Source organism: Crocodylus siamensis, chromosome 11 (assembly GCF_052110815.1).
Source record: "Crocodylus siamensis isolate JL-2025a chromosome 11, ASM5211081v1, whole genome shotgun sequence".
NCBI classification, from domain to species: Eukaryota; Metazoa; Chordata; order Crocodylia; family Crocodylidae; genus Crocodylus; species Crocodylus siamensis.
In genome coordinates, this window is record NC_143405.1 from 8,348,778 (window position 1) to 8,363,366 (window position 14,589).

Sequence of the window (14,589 nt, forward strand, 5' to 3'; positions counted from 1 at the left end):
AACTGCTGAGATTGATACATTTTCCTTTGCACCCTACTTGCACTGAATGCTTAAGATGGAGGACACAGAAAGGAATCTAAACATAATTTTTCTGGTTTTCTTTTTATAGCTTCAGGTCACTCAAACACCCCACGACTCTATCCCTTCTCCCATTAACACCATGTTGAGACAGTGCTGGGAAAGGATGCTTTATTTTTTAATCATGTCCAGCAAATCCTTGTGTTTTATATAAGAAACTGTAGCAAGTGGGTAAAACAAGAATAAGTGCAAACAAACAGGGCCTGAGGGGTAAGTGAGGAAGGTATGGGCTGTGTGAAAATGGGCTCTGAAAAGACTTGAATGAGGTAATGTGTGGACTTAAGCTGGTTCCAGCAAATTCCTTAATCCAATAAAAGCGGTGGACGGATTAACAGAGAAAATGCCTCAGCTTCAATTCTGCACCAATTCTGGCTTGAATTTCCTACTGAAACCTACTGCTATAACAAAAGCTACCATGGTTATCAGTTAAATCAGCACCCCACAGTGCTTCATACATAGCTTGTCACTGCTCTATGTTCTATTCTGCCCAAAGGCACCTCCGTTTCTAACTATCTCTGGGCTTCGAGGGAGAGTTCTCACAGTTTATCCAGGTATGGTAAAATAGCTCAGCTGCAACTTCAAAGACCTTGTCAGAGACTGAAGGTGGGAACCCTTCAAGCAGAGCACAAGGTACAGCAATAACGCCACTGGCTGCATGTTGAGCACAGCAGGGGATGAAGTCAGTTCAGGCTTTAATAAAGAGCTAAATCCTAAGCATATACATCAGTGAGCCATGTTTCTTCTGGCAATGAAATTAACCTGCTTCTCCTGTAGATCAATGGGGGTGCTTATAATACAAAACAGCCCCACAGGAATGGGCGTGCTACAAGAGCATGCAAAGCATTTTCATGGACAAATACCTAAGTGAAATTCTACAGCTAGTTTGAGGTCCAGGGTGTTAATCTGAATCCAGCTTTTAAAGCCACTATAATATTAAGTCCAATAATCAAGGAAATGATGGAAAACAAAGCATAAGGCATACATTTTAGTTTCTGACTACACATAGATTCCTTTATTAGACAACTTATACATTGGACAATAAGCTTTTGGACATGTATTCAAGTGTTAACTGTTCACTGATCAGTCACAGTGCACTGGGCTCAGCATAAAAGCCCAGGACAGATTCCTTGTAGTGGCCTCTTTTCAGATGTCTTAAGACTCAGCCTCCCAGACACTAATTACTCTGCCCCTCCCCAAAAGGTGCCTGACCTGCTATCTGTGCAGTATTCCCTATTAGCAAAGCACCTGGGTCAGACTTACTGATTGGTATAGGCATGTTACTGGTATAATCAATGGCCACACCTACTGGTAAGGTGTCATCACTCTTATCTGTCACAGGAAGTTCTGCTCTGCTGGAGTCTTCCAGAACCCATAATTCCCAATTGCTCTGGAAAGAAAGAATAAAATTTAGCAATTTTTTTTGGTTTTCAGCATTCTTAGCACAACTCACTCATAGTAACAAGAAGCAAAAACTCCTCATATTTCACAAACAGCTGTGATCCTGGCTTTGGAGCGCCAGTACAATGTGGTGAAAGAACAGATTGCAACAAGACACATTCTCTGTCAAAAACTGTCAGTTTACAAAACTAGCACCAATATTTGAAACTGTCACAAATTGCTGAACGGCTTTCACGTGGAACATCTATATTTGCTGAGATGACTTGTCTTTAAGGTTTGGTTTAAACTGGTGGACCCAGCAAACAGGGCACCATGGCGAAAAGCAACTCTGTTTGTTAAGCTGGCAGCAAGCCAACGATGCAAAACTATTCCTTTTGCACATTGTTCACTTTATGTTTTGTTCCACTCCAGTCATGTGAAGTTTTAGTCGCTAAGAATTCTCCTGCCCGCAGGCAACATAGAGAGGTAACAAAGCATCCCTTTTATCTCATGATGCTGCGGCATCTCAAACGCTGAAGCAAAGTGTTCCTCATGCCTCGGATGCTGAGATCCAGATCTCTTTCCTAAAAAAGATACAATTGTACAAGTGCCACAGAAGGAAAGGTTACCTGGTCTCCTTGTCTGGCAAGGATGCTGACTTCTGTGGAAGCTGCTGAAGCTGCTAGGACTAGATCCCTTCAAGTAAAGAATCAAAACAGGGTTAAATCCAAAAGTGATAATTATCCCTATGGAATTCCTCAGCCCAAATTCATAGCCAGGCTACAGGTATTAAATAGGAAACTGAGCTGTCAACTGATCTAAAACAGAGCAGTATAACTACGTCTATACCATTTCAGAAAGACAATTTATTACCCACCGGGGAAATCATTTCCTTTATCTGTTAGCAATGTAGCCAAGTCACACACCATTGTTATCCTAAACTATTTGCAATAGAAAAGAATCCAGCAGATTAACAAACAGGACCTAGCAACCTCACACAGACACACGAGGAGGTAAATCTAAACCCATACTCTAATTGCTTTAATTCTCAGTAGAAAGAGTTTTGAAAAAATCTTTAGTATATCTGTGCTATGCTGTACATTCACAACATATGAATGGGTCCATTTGCAAAGGTTAAAGAGTGCAGCCCAACATCATGTGCTCAACAAGCAGATGTCATATCCCTCTCCACTACAGGCTAAACAATAAGAATAGGTTGGGGTAGACTGCTCTAAACAATATTTTCAGGCAGATAATCTCAATCATGGGACCTTACACTCACCAATCCTCAACATAGTTGAGAAAATAATGATGTTGTCTCTCAGTGCAACTACCATAGCAAGGCTCCATGAAATTCACAAACTTCTCTGGTCGTTTCTCTTCCTTTTTCTGCACAGACAAGAGAAACAGGAATTAACATGTGATCTACTGTCCATTAAAACCACTCAACTCAGCTTGCATAAAAACAAACCTATGTGGGTGCAATAATAATGATACTATACACATTAGGAGGCAATTAATGCACCTTACAAAGCCAACCGGATCCAAATATGTTGAGTCCACAGGAACCACAAGAGATAATATGAGGGGGATGGAGTCCTGATGCATAAATAGCCCCAGAGTGAGCAGCTGGTGTTGTATGCAGCATCACAGCCCAGTGGCAAGTTTCAAGAAAAATCAGTTTTTGAGTAGCCAACACATCTGTGACAAACCAAAGGTCTTTTGATGGAGGCCTCCTTACAGCATCCAGCACAAAGGATGCACTCAAAATCTGATCCTACTTTCCTTTCTAGCCATAAAAGAATTATCTCCTGAATTCAGAACATCAAACTGACCTTCTAGTTGACGCTCAGGAGAATAAAAGGAACAGACTACTGTAAAAAGCAGGTCAAAAGAACAAACAGCACCAGCACTGACTTCAGAAACAGAAAACTCAGACAGTGAGAAAAAAGAAATTATATCTTCTTGGCACATACTGGCAACGTGACCATCACCACTTCGGGAGCTGTTTCCAGGGTCCCATCAGCAGCTGCATACACTATAGTGAAGACATACGTGCCGACCCACAGTACATCCAGGACTGGAAGACAAAGAAGAAACAAGAATATCAACAGCCCAAGTCTTCTTGAGAGAGCCCTTCCTTGCAGGCTGGTTATTATGCTTGCAGTGAAAAAAAAATAAAACAAATGCCACCAGAATAAAGACTTTTTTGGGGAAATTGTTTACCTCTGCAATAGCATGGACAACAGTTCTGACAGACCATCTAGCCAGCCACATGACAAACAGCATACCACACATGACATGAGAGAACCAATCTGATCCTACAAAATTCAGGAGGCAAGACTGAAGTACACACCTAATCCAACCCATTTTGGGACACTGGAGAAAGGCAACCCCAACATTTCCTGATGCTTTGCATATATAAAAGATATTTCAGCTTTTACTCCAAGTTTATGTCATTTATGTCAGCAGTTCAGTTTTGAATGAAGATGATTTCATTTTTTTAATAATCAAAGAGCCATAAAGACAGAGAGACTAATCTGTAACTGAGTAACTGAAAACTGCACTTTTCGAAAGGCCAGCAAGTAACGATTACTTTTATGATGTGTATTTTAAAAAACCCTCAAAGTGTGTAAGAACTTGGACTCTGCAACTCTTCCCTCCACTCCTGAGGATTAATTCAACTCAAATTTCTCTTTAAATAGCTTTAACATGGAGTTGGTTCAATAGAGTTATCACCTGCAAAAATCCTTGCTCCTCTTTAAATAGCTGAAGCTTTTCTTTCATACATGGCATGTGCATGTAAAAACAACAAGCAATTATTTTTCTAAAAAAAGCCTAGTGTATTCACATCCTCAAGCCAAAGAGGATCCTGTGACCCTTGTCTCTGACCTCCTGTGTAGGGCAAGCAATAGGGCTTCCTTGAATTACTGTGTGCTTGTGTTATAGCTTTTTTAGAAAAGTATCCTATCTTGATTTGAAAATTTCTGCTGATGAAACATCCACCACATCTTTTGGTAAGCTGTTTCAGGGGCTGAGGACCTTCGCTGTTACAAGTTAATGCCTTATTTCAACATAACCATGTTCAACCTAATGCACTAAGTTTTAGCCTGGAGGCAGTTTTTATGACCATATTATAAACCCTTAAACAGGTGTCCACCACACTGACATGTCCTACATGTACAGCAACATTTAGGAGAACAGGCACAAAGAGAAGACAGTGGGTGCGATGATTCAATGGAAGAAACAAAACTGAAGCAAAGAAAAGCTGTACCTTTGACAGGATTATCTGACTCATAAAACGGAGGGCAAGGAATTATTTTTTTCTCCTGAAGACTCTGGGGAGAAAAGAAAAGAAAAAAAAAGGTTTCACAACAAAGAAAAAGACCCCATACATTCAGTTGGGCAGACATTTGGAAAAGCTGTTTCAAAATGTTACTTTTTTTCTTTCTTTCCCTTTATACCTGCCACCTTCCACCCCAGGGAAAGCTGCATTTCAGTAGCAGGTGAGCTTCTTATATATAATACATACAAAGGTAAATGCTTAACTGTTTATGAAATGGCTTCGACAACTTCCAGGAAAGACAATGCAGTAACTGCAGTATGCTCCACTTCAGCGGCAGTTGAATGTTAATGGAAGACAAAATTAAAGCTGGTTGGAAGCCAGTGAAAGGAAACAAAGAAATAGTGTGAACAAGACTTACAGGCAGATATTGAACCACAGTGCCATTCTGTTTCCCGACAGCCAGCTGCTTTCCCTTGGGGCTCCAGCATACTGGACAAAAACAAGAAGACTTCATCAGCAAGTCACAATAGCAGGGAAGATTCATGCAGTTCTCATACACCTCTGGGCAGCATCGCTAAACTAAACACCACTCAGGTGCCTCCTCAGTTAAGCAAACAGCCAATTCTAATAAAGCTGTTTTGTTTCAATAGGAGCCATAACGTTTATTACCATATGGCTCATTCTGGCAAAAAGATGACTGTGAAGAAACTTTATAATTCAGTCCAAATAAAACTGCAGCAACCTTCCAATTCTCTTTACGTGTGCTTTACAACTACCCTACGCACACTTGTACATTAATTTGAGCTGAGGCAAACCCCTGCTTGGAGGCACATAGTTGAGTGCTTGCCCTAACTGAACAGGGGCATGCTGGACAGATACAGCCAAATTTAAAATTCCTTAGAGGAGGAAAGACGCAACATAATACTGATTTAATCATATCTGGTTGGAAAAGAAAAAAATGCATGCCTATTAAACCAATGTAACCATCTTTAGACCAGACCTCGTTTGGGTTATGTATAAAGAATGCATGTGACATACCAAAGGGCTCAGATACCCCCTGGTCATAGAGAACTTAAGAATCTACTGACTGATTCAATAAAAAATGCAATTCTGTTTTATATGTACAACAGACCCCTGCATATTTCCTGCATGCAGCCACAAAAGCCTGTTACATTTTACCACTTGGGCAGAAATCATTAGCTATTACTGTAAGGGTACATTGCTCAAGAAAAACCAAGGAGAAATAATACCCTAATGAAAGCTTTCAAAAATCTGAGGAAATTTAAATCCCTCTGCTTCCATGAAGATGTTAGTTTTTTTCCTGAAAGATGACTACACTGTGTTTGTGGCCAGCCAAACCCTTTCAGATTCTTTAGGCATCATGCATCCTTAAGAATTCCCACTGAGCCACAGCTGTTTTACCCACCTGATGTAACAGCCACCGAGGAAGGAAGAGTAGCATAGACCTTCACAGAGTCTGTGACCTGCAGGACAGAGATGCTGCCATCGGACAGACAGATGGCCACCATGGAGGGGATAGTAGGGTTCCATTTCAGGTCGCTGACAGTTGCCATGCTGCCCGTGTCTCTGGCTAACTTATGATAAGCAAATGGGCGTTTCTGCTGTTTAGCCTTTTTAAGAGAAAATAAGGTCACAGGATGCAAATTCCATGTGCTAGGCAAATCTTTCCAAAGTCACAATCCCTGGGTATTTGAACCTGCTCATCTGCAATGGTTGTTTATAGGCATTAACTGCTCCAATGTGTACTTAGGAAACTTAGGAAAAGCTAAAAGTTTTGTGTTCATTGGAACACACCTTCCTAGTACAATGCAAGTTTCTTCAAAATCACTGAAGGAACTTTAAAAATTGAATTCATTTTTCACCATTTACCACTAGCGTACGAAGATCCCAGTTTCACAGTGCTGTAATGGGAGGGCCACAAAGACCTATGGGAATGTTTAAATAGACGAGCAAAGGATCTCTATGAGAATACTACAAGATACCAGTACTCTTGCATGATTATTTAAATAGACACAAAGCAAAATACAGTCCCTTTTTCTAGGATCCAGTATTAATACACATTACATTTGATAGTTTGGGCTTGAACAACCTAACAACGTCCCTTTAAAAGGTGAGCAACGTGCTGCAGAAATACTATAGCTCTAACTGAAGGCTTCTAGTTCCTGTCTAACATGTTCCAGGTTGCGAATAGTGACCTTAATACTTAGTACTTTCTTCACTGTGCCATTTAAACATTAATTCATCTTCACAAGCATCTGTCAGGTCAGTTAATAGTCTTGTTTAACAGGTAGGAAAATTAAGGCAGATAATAACTGAAGACTCATTAAATATAGCCCTTAGTTCTTTCCCTACAAAGTGTGCTTTCTTGTGCACACTCACCCCTGCCTCCAAAAAAACCCCCCAAACATTTCTAGACAGGCCCTTTCTACTGTCAAATCCTTCCTTTCACATCCAGATTTAATCACCCTGCCATAACACATGCTTTACCTGATTTAAAAACGTTCGGACATCAAAAAAGCCAACAAAGGAACCAATCTCACTGGAGGTCATGCACACAGACAGTGTGAGGTTATCACAGCTTAGAGCCAGGTGATGCACGGGAAATTTCATAGAAACCAGTATGCCTTGAACATTCTCAACTTCAAAACAAAGAGAGAAGAAAGGAGAGCAGAATGGAGTGGTCAGTTTTAGACACTCATCATGTGCACTTAAAGCAGAATTTTTACCATAAGCACATACACCCAGCACCGTAAATAAGACCCTACTGCTAAAAACTGTAGACAGGCTGCCCATTAGTTTCTGGAAGCATCTTTTAAATGCCTTGACTATCTTCAAGTGAAATGATTATAATAAGGAGTTTGGAAGAATTTTCTTATATCTGACTTTGACATGTGGTTTGCTCAAAAACTGGAGAACCCAAGACTTAACCCAGTTTGATTGCAATTTTAATACAAAAACTGGAAGGACTTCTGTTGAGAACAGAGTTCTCAACATGACTTCTTTTTTTAATTTGATGGACAATATACCAGAAGCTACCATTACTTTGGAAGTCAAGATACAAAAACAGAATCACAAAAATGAGATGACAATTTTCCACAAGGCACTGAATCCTGCCCCTAATCCTGACTAGGTTAGGTGGATTATTGGTTTGATTTGTGCCACAATACGTTACTTCACTTTTAAATGACATCCAATAAGGAAGCCTGGCAGCTTCAAAGGCCTGGATCATTATAGCCACCTTGTGACAAGTAGGAAGAGGCAAACCTAGACTGATCAGCTATGCCACATCACTCTTACTGGGGCTCCCTACACATCCACTGTAATCAGACAAAGCTCACCGATTTTATTGGGATCTTCTCCTGCTTGATTCTGCATAAGAAGATTTTTGGTGTGGAAGACCTGCAGGCCTGTTGCTCCACCAGCAAAGACCAGCCCGTATTTGTTAGACACAACAAGGAGGCTGGAACGCTCTTTGGGGAGCTCATCGGGAGCATCAAAAATTCGGACTTTCTTCAGCGCTCTGAACTGAAAATCCTGTTGTGCAAAAGAATTAAACAGTGACTCAAAGTGACGCGGAGAAGGGAGAAACCAATCAGATTAAAACATAAATTTATCCAAACACAGTCTTTCAATTAGAAACGTGGGATTTACAAGAGCATCACTGAATCCAGTCTACTGCTATTACGAACAACTGCATCATAGCATCCCTTCCATAAATACACCTGGCTTCATGTTAAACTTTTTTTTTTTAGAAATATTTCCCCCCCCACACCTACAGGATGGCTGTTCCAAAAGCTAACTGTTCCAATAGTCACAAGCCTAATTTCTAAACTAAATATAATCACAGTTACTTTATACCCATTTGATTTCATGCTAATCTTGCCCTTTAGCTTAAACAACTCTTTTTCCCTCCCTGGATGTATTTAAAAAAAAAAAAGATCATATTTCCTACTCAGCCTTTGCTTCACTAAGCTGAACAAACCAAGCTTTTTTTGTCTCCCCTCAACACAGACTCCCTGTTCTCTAGTCGACCTAGTAGCTCTTCTCTGTAACTGTCCAAGTTTAAAACCTTGATTTCTTTAATCTGAACAACCAGAAAAAACACAGTATTTCCAATGAGGTACCAGGGCTTTGCAATACAGCATTAATGCCAGTACCTCCTCCTATTGGAAATTCTCCTGATATTTCCTAGGACTGTACTGCCTTTTTTATGGCTGCATCACACTGAAGAAGCCTCAGTCAACCTACAACTCGCTAGTATATGCAGACACTCCTCCTCTGTCATCTCCAAAAGATGAGCTCCCATTGTATGAGGACAAAATACACACAAATTTCTGTTGAGTGCATGAAATATTCCCTTGGTCTGGTAATATATTTCCTTCCACTTCTTCTCCCCTGCCTGCCATTTTATAGACATACTTTCTTCCCTGACACCATCTAGCCAAAAAATGCCCTTCCAGCCCTCAGTATGCACCTTTGTCATTTCACAAAGTATCTTGTCCTCCTGCATTCTCTTTTGTATGCTCCAACTACACCAGCTCTTGTCTTTCTACCCATGTCTTCAACTCTGCTGATTTAACATGCTCCTTAGCACTCACTCAGTCTGATCTCAAGTTCCCAATACATACCTTTATTTATTGCTACAGCCTGCAGAAATCCCTCTTTATTAAAACCCAAAGTCTCTGACCCACATAATACAACTGGAACATAATATGCTCTGTACCAACATCTTACATGAATACTGAAATACTCATTTAATTATTATGCCACATCTAAGTTACCTTTAATCTCTACCCCAGCCTTATTGTAAAGCAGCTCCTGTTCCTACCTTGTTCCTATTTTTAGGAAGCTAAAATTAATCTTCTGTTCTTTAACATCCTTTGTAAAGGTGCTCTCAGCCTGAGCTTTGACCATTTTCATTTTACGCCAACAGAACTGCTGTTCCTCACTTTCTTTCAAATTAAGAACCACCAGAATACATCGCAAATAGCTCAAACACCACAAAATACTTGAATTTCCAAGAGAGCCAAGGCCAAACCCTTTGTAACAATCTGCTCCAGAGGTTCCAACAGGCATGGAAAGACCCACAGACTTTCCCAGGAATCACCTACAAGGATAAGGGCTGCACGCTTCACACAGGACATAAGCGATGGAAAGGAGGCATAATTCCTCTCCTATGAAATGGCATGACCAGAGTTCAAGAGAGGCCTTTCTGCTTGGTGCCAAAATCCCTCTTGAGGGTGGTTCAGGTGAGGCAAGGCTTTTTCTCTGCAGCAGCTGTACCCAACCTTTCATCCCTAGTCTGTGGGCTGGATCCAGGGTATGTGGGGCTGGGGGCCAAGCCCTGGGTCATGTCCCACACAGGGGGCCAATATCACCTGGCTGGGTGGGGGCTTGCAAATGTCATAGAATCATAGAGGAGTCAGGCTAGGAGGGTCCTCCAGAGCTCATCAAGTCCAACCTCTACCTGAGGCAGGCCCAACCCCTATCCAAACCATCCTATATCATCCATGACCCAAACTCTATGCAAGACCATTAATTCTGAGCCAACACAGCCCTAGCACCCAAACTGGGCACAGATAAAGCAAGGAAACCAAGGCAGCTAACGTCCCGTTTCTACAAAAGATTGCCAATATATGCCCAAGGGATCCAGGGTGGAGGCCACACACCCAGCTACAATCAATCAGTTAGCACCGTTGCTCTTTACAGAGCATGGTGTATGAGTTGGTGAGTTCTTTGACGGCTGCTGAGTCCAATGCACATGTGAGGGTCCTGCCCGCAGACCGGGCACACCATCCACACACAGGCTATGCGCTGAATCCGAGCAGCAGATTCTTTCCTCCTCTGATGCTGGTCATCACAAAACTCGATCCGGTCAACCCTGCAGCGCCTTGCTAATCTGCAAGCTGACTCCACCAACCAGAGCAGCACTCTGCACTGCTTTCCCAATCAGCCACAGAGGTGCCAAAAGATGCCGAGTCTCCTTTGCAAGCATCCCGAAACCTGTGCAGCGCCTGCCTCCTCTCTTTGTAGACCCTGTGCAAGCTTCCGAGTACAGCGCATTCGTCAGGATCCTGTGACCTGGTATTCTCTTGACATGACCAAGCCACCTGAGTTTCATCTTACTTATCAACATTCCCATGAATGACAGACCAGCACCATTTAACACTTCCACGTTTGCTACCCTGTCCTGCCATCTTATTCAAAAAATTTGAGGCAGGCATCTGATATGAAAGCTGTTTAGCCCCCTGCTACAGAGGAAGATAACCCCCCACCCCCACCCTGGGGACCAATTTGAACAGGGCGTAAAACTCCTTCCTGAACCCAAACCTGCTGTGGGTCTGACCAAGCAGAGGGGCAAGACCCTCCCTTGGGGTCCCTGTGGGAGCGCTGGCACAGCCTGGTCACCGCCAACTCACAGAGAAGTGGGACTAAAAAGGACCTCAGGAACGCCCCCCGTCCAGCCCCTGGCGTCCTTGTGACACGAAGACACCTCACTGGCTCCAGGAATTGGTCTGACGACACATTTCACGTCCCTGATGTGGACGCAAGCCCCTGGTACCGTGCTGCTGGAGAGGGCCACCCTCCCCTTCAGACTTGCAGCAGCCGGCACCCCCGAGGAAAGCTTTAATCCCCCCGGCACCCCCGAGGAGGGCCTTGACCCCACCAGCACCCCGGGGAGGGCCCTGACCCCCCACCTGCCCCTCCCCCACGCAACAGGCTCCTGGGGCTCAGGCTGTGCAGTGCAGCGCCGCGCACCCCGGAGGGGCCCTCGAGGGTCTTCCCCCCTCCCGCACCTTCATGTCGCGCTCGGGAATCACGTCCATGTCGTCGCCCATGGTGACCAGGCCCGGCCGAGCCGCCGCCGCCGCCGCGCGCTACGCACTATCCGGCCACTTCCGCTTCCGTCCCAGCCGGAGGCCGCTCTAGCCACGCTACTCGATGGTAGCTGCGGGCGGGAGGACTAGAGAACGGGGTGGGGAGGGGAGCGGGGCTGCGAGAAGGGGCGGGGCTTTAGGGTAGGGGGCGGGGCCTGCCCCTGCGGCAAACATCAATGGGTTTTACGAGCTGGGGTGCTGGTTTTCTCGGATTAAAAAATCCCCAATTTTCGGTTTAAGAAAATGTAACCCTAAATGCACATTTTTCCATGACTAAAATGAAACACCACTATACCTATTAATCTGTCTATACATACGGATCGATTTATCTATTTATCTATCTATAGATATAGATCTATCTATACAGCTCTAGATAGATAGATTTATCTATAGATAGATATATAAACACACACACACGGCGTTTCAGTTTAAACACAGAAAAATGTGCATTTGGGGTTCGTTTTTTTTAAACCGAAAATTGGGGATTTTTTTAAATCCAAGAAAACCGGGAACCCTGCTTATGAGCCCCATTGACAAGCCCCTGGTGCCCCCAGCCCTGGGCTGCTGTGCCCAGTTGCCCCACTAGGGCAGAGAGGAACTAGAGATGGCCCCACAAGGGCAACCAGGGGGATTAGGGGCTCCCACGCAAGGAGAGGCGAAAGCCCGGCCTCATCGGTTGGGAAGAGAAACACTCGTGGGGGGGGACGAGGGACGGGAGGGGTCCACACCGCCCTAAATGGCAGAGAGAAGTCATCCAGGATTGAGCGCTCAGTCTCTCTCACCAGCCCAGAGCACGAAACAAGCAGGTCGTCAGTGTAAAATGAACGCCAAGATGTTGTTTTGCACACAGAGGGTCACTAGTGCAGGGAGCTGACCGTCCAGCCAGATTCAGCCAAGGGCCTGGACCCGTTCTTGGAGGGTCGCTGTTGAGCCTGGGAGTGTGGGCCGTGGCCTCTGAAGGAGCTTCCTAAGACCTGAAATGCTGGAGGCCGCCAGAGAGAGAGGGACAATAGGAAATAACTCCTGGTCAGACCCAGTTCCCGCTTCCTTTCAGCATTCACTCTTTGCCACTACGTGAAACAGGCTTATTTGTTACTTCCCAGGGATCGTGGGCTCTCCCCCACCAAGAACTAGAAGACTTCCTTAGGACAGGAGGCCGCTGAGAAAGTAACAACTAATTTTTTGGGACAAAAGAAAGGCAAAACAGGGATGGGAACAATGGTCAAAGGTCCAAAAAGAGTGCGCCAAGACGGGACACCGAGCAAAGCACAGCGGATTTTGCCCGCTGGCTCTTGAACGTGTTCAAGGAGCCAGTGGAAGCTGCCCGGTGAGACGTGAATGGAGCAGGGACAGGAATACAACCCCGCAGTCCCTGGGGGCCCTGTGTGTGACACAGGCCTTTTGATGTACCATTTGGGAGCATGGGCCAAAGCTCAACACGTAGAACTATGAGCCCTGCCTGGCGATGGGGGCCACTAAGGGCATATCACTGATTGTTTGGGACAACTCAAAGCCAAAACAGGGCCAGGAGCAATGGTCGAAGTTTCAGAATGAATGTGCTGGGGGACAATCTGCAGGCGTCAGCTCCTGGAGTCCTGTTACGCACTCAGCAGCTCTCCAGGACCTGGCTGTGCCCATTCAGGGGAGAGTGTCCCAGCCACCCCCTTCCAGCTCCCAGCACAAGTAGAAGGGAGGACACTACCCTTTTAATGGTGCAATGGGGGCTTGGCAGTGCTGTGTACCCATCCCCACTGCTACTACTGAGAAGGCTGGTGATCCAGCTCTGACAGCCACTACCCACATGCTGTTTTTAGCTGAATTATTTCAGTCCAATTTGTGCTCTCCTGGCCCAAGGCATTTCCGTTATTGGCACCAGGCATCATTTGTAGCCTGCTGTGGTTTTATCGTAGTTCTTTAAAGTCAGTCAGCGCCCTGCTCTGATGTGCTGTAGTGTTTAAATGGAGCAGAGAAGCACATGCAAGAGCATGTGAAGGGCAAACGCAGGAACGCTGCCTGTGCAATCTCATTAGCCCGCCTTGCCCCAGGACACCAGCTGTTAGATCCTACTTGCCTTTTTCCACACCTGAGGCCAACGTCACCCCTGCTGTAAGCAAATACAATTGCATTAGTGCGACCTTAGTGGCGTGACAGCCTCTTACGCTTAGGCTTGCAGCGTAAATGGCCACAGAGTTAAGTCTCTGACCACCTTGGGCTCAGGATGCAGAAAACTAACTGCTCAAAGCAGAGCCCAGTGCGATTTGCAGCCAATTGCTTTATCCAGAGGAGGCTTTACAGCGGGGGAAATTCTCTTCACTCGGTCCACCTGCTTGCACTAGAGGATTTGGAGGCAGCTGTAACACAGCATAAGTGTGCAGTCATTTCAGCCCATAGCAGGTAGTCCAGACAGTACAAAAGACCTGCTAGTACCAGCTAAGCTAGTTTTGCTCTAGCTCAAGGATAAGAGTCCTTGTTACAATAGTGCCAGGATGTCCGGATTACGTTCAATAACCAACTGAAGCAAAGGGGACAAAAATCTCCCACTGGTAAATCAGTTGCCCTCCTGGTTCCAATCTCCAAGACTTGAAGTGAGTGCTGGCCCCAGGGAAGTACACACGCGCTTTAGAAAGACTGTAGCAGAAGTCCTCTACTTGTTTCTCCTGCCCATGCTGGGGCACATGGGCAGCTGTGCAGCCCTCTGCAATGCCAGCTGAGGAATCTGCCCCACATGTCCTGGGCCCTGCTTTGGTGATTTGCATTAGGATGGAAGGACTTGTCTTTTGCCCTTATTCTTCAGGGATGGGATGGAGGCAGGGGTCGTACCTGAAGAGAAGTTTTGTTGTTTCTGCGGTGGAAAACAAGCAGTGGTAACAGAAGCATTTCAGACAGATGTGCTTTGATTTAGGATTTCCACCTCCTGTTTGTATCCCAGGACAAAAGCATGGGCCAAAA

The 14,589-nt window shown here is 44.7% G+C and overlaps 1 protein-coding gene across 3 annotated transcripts in view; it reads right to left on the minus strand.

Annotated features, from left to right (window-relative positions):
* The window catches only part of NUP214 (nucleoporin 214), a 58,499-nt gene extending 46,802 nt beyond the window's left edge, over positions 1–11,697 (minus strand). For all 3 annotated transcript variants that reach the window (XM_090021595.1, XM_090021596.1, XM_090021594.1), the window contains exons 1-10: positions 11,560–11,697; positions 8,101–8,296; positions 7,250–7,401; positions 6,168–6,372; positions 5,160–5,230; positions 4,730–4,793; positions 3,432–3,535; positions 2,738–2,844; positions 2,085–2,151; positions 1,339–1,465 (exon numbers count right to left, since the gene is read on the minus strand). In XM_090021595.1, the coding sequence (XP_089877721.1) occupies positions 1,339–1,465; positions 2,085–2,151; positions 2,738–2,844; positions 3,432–3,535; positions 4,730–4,793; positions 5,160–5,230; positions 6,168–6,372; positions 7,250–7,401; positions 8,101–8,296; positions 11,560–11,601 (1,135 nt within the window). In that variant the 5' untranslated portion in view covers positions 11,602–11,697. The remainder of the gene's footprint in view (positions 1–1,338; positions 1,466–2,084; positions 2,152–2,737; positions 2,845–3,431; positions 3,536–4,729; positions 4,794–5,159; positions 5,231–6,167; positions 6,373–7,249; positions 7,402–8,100; positions 8,297–11,559) is intronic.
* Positions 11,698–14,589: the final 2,892 nt, after the last annotated feature.